This window comes from Myotis brandtii, unplaced genomic scaffold, assembly GCF_000412655.1.
Source record: "Myotis brandtii unplaced genomic scaffold, ASM41265v1 scaffold64, whole genome shotgun sequence".
NCBI classification, from domain to species: domain Eukaryota; kingdom Metazoa; phylum Chordata; class Mammalia; order Chiroptera; family Vespertilionidae; genus Myotis; species Myotis brandtii.
Window position 1 is genome coordinate 783932 of NW_005370460.1, and position 1365 is coordinate 785296.

At 64.1% G+C, this 1365-nt stretch overlaps 1 protein-coding gene across 1 annotated transcript in view; it reads right to left on the bottom strand.

The window, feature by feature from the left end:
- Positions 1-1365, bottom strand: part of OLFML2B (olfactomedin-like 2B) — a 24258-nt gene that overhangs the window by 7929 nt on the left and 14964 nt on the right. The window contains exon 5 of the mRNA XM_005880526.2: positions 1333-1365. Coding sequence (XP_005880588.1) covers positions 1333-1365 — 33 coding nt within the window. The remainder of the gene's footprint in view (positions 1-1332) is intronic.

The following is a 1365-nucleotide window of genomic DNA, read 5'->3' on the forward strand; positions in this document are numbered from 1 at the left end:
CTTCTGAGAAGCCGAGAATCGTCTACAATGGTCCCCTCAGCCGGGCTCATTGAAGGGGCGGGTGAGAGAGGACGAGCCCAGCTGGGCCCCTCCCTCGCAGGTCCTGGCTCTGTCCCCACAGCGGGTTGGGTGGACTGTGCTGACCGCAGTGTGATGACTGGGCCTTGGGGGGGACAGGCCTCTGCTGAGCAAGGAGGGGATTTGGGAGTCTGGCTGGTTTGCTGTTTGCCCTCAGGAAACCTGAGCTGGTTCACACCACACGATGCGTCACCGAGACCGCGGCGAGCTCAGCCTGGCCGCCGGGGCAGGGCCAGGGGCGGCAGCAGCCCACACTGGGCAGCAGGCGGGCGGGGGCACCCAGGGCCACGGAGGTGCCCCCAGGTTCTCTTCCAGCCCAAACGTCCTCCCCTGGGGTTCCGAGCTCAGACCTGCTCCAGCGGCCCAGCAGGCAGAGCAGGCACTGCCCAGCAGCAGCACGCCGGGCCCCGACATGGGGATGTATGTGATGGTTGAAGGAATATGATACTTCCCCAAAGCATCAAGCAGTCGTCACGGGCAAAGCCAGGAAACGAGAGGCCTTCCTCATCCCTGTTCTCTGGTTTGGAACGGGTTTGTTCTGAGTCACGCACTGGGCAGGGTGCAGGCGCCATACTGTCCACAGGGCTAAGCTGACTGCTGTCCTGCCCTCGGAGCACATGTGCCCGGTTCCCCAAACCGCGGCGCTGCCCACCCGGCACCCCTGAAGGAGCTGCTCTGCCTCCAAGTCCCAGGCCGGGGGGATGAGCAACCCAGGCAGCAGCGTCCTATGGACAACGCCGCCCAGCCCTCCCAGGTGACTGCAGCCTAGGCGGCGTCTGCACCCGTTACCCACTGCCTCCTCCACTCACTCAGGTGAGCTTCCACATTAATGCTGTTTCTTGGTCATCCATTTAGGGGACAACCTGACACATTAAATGGTATCACGTGTCACCCCAGCACATGAACCAACGTAGGAACTGAAGCCGGAGCAAACGGGTCGCAAATGGGAGGAACTTTGAAACGAGTGGGTCATTGGATGTCGATCAAGTCGCATCAGACAGTGTCCGTTACACGGGTGACCGTGTGCTGGGACCCCCACCGCCACTTCCCTCTGAGCCAGGGCGACTGCGAGCTCTCCTGGCTCTGGCTCCTCACCGGCCCGGCCCGCGTGCCAGCGGAGTCCTGCCCTCAACACTGACCCGCGGCCCTCTCTGGGCCTCAGAGGTGCCGAGGGACGACAGGGACCCGGCCTGCGACAGGATGGGATCAGTTCGGTGCACCTGCCAGGCGCTCATGCTGGGGGAGGGACGGTACCTCGGGGTGGGCGTAGGCGGCGGCCGCATCCCT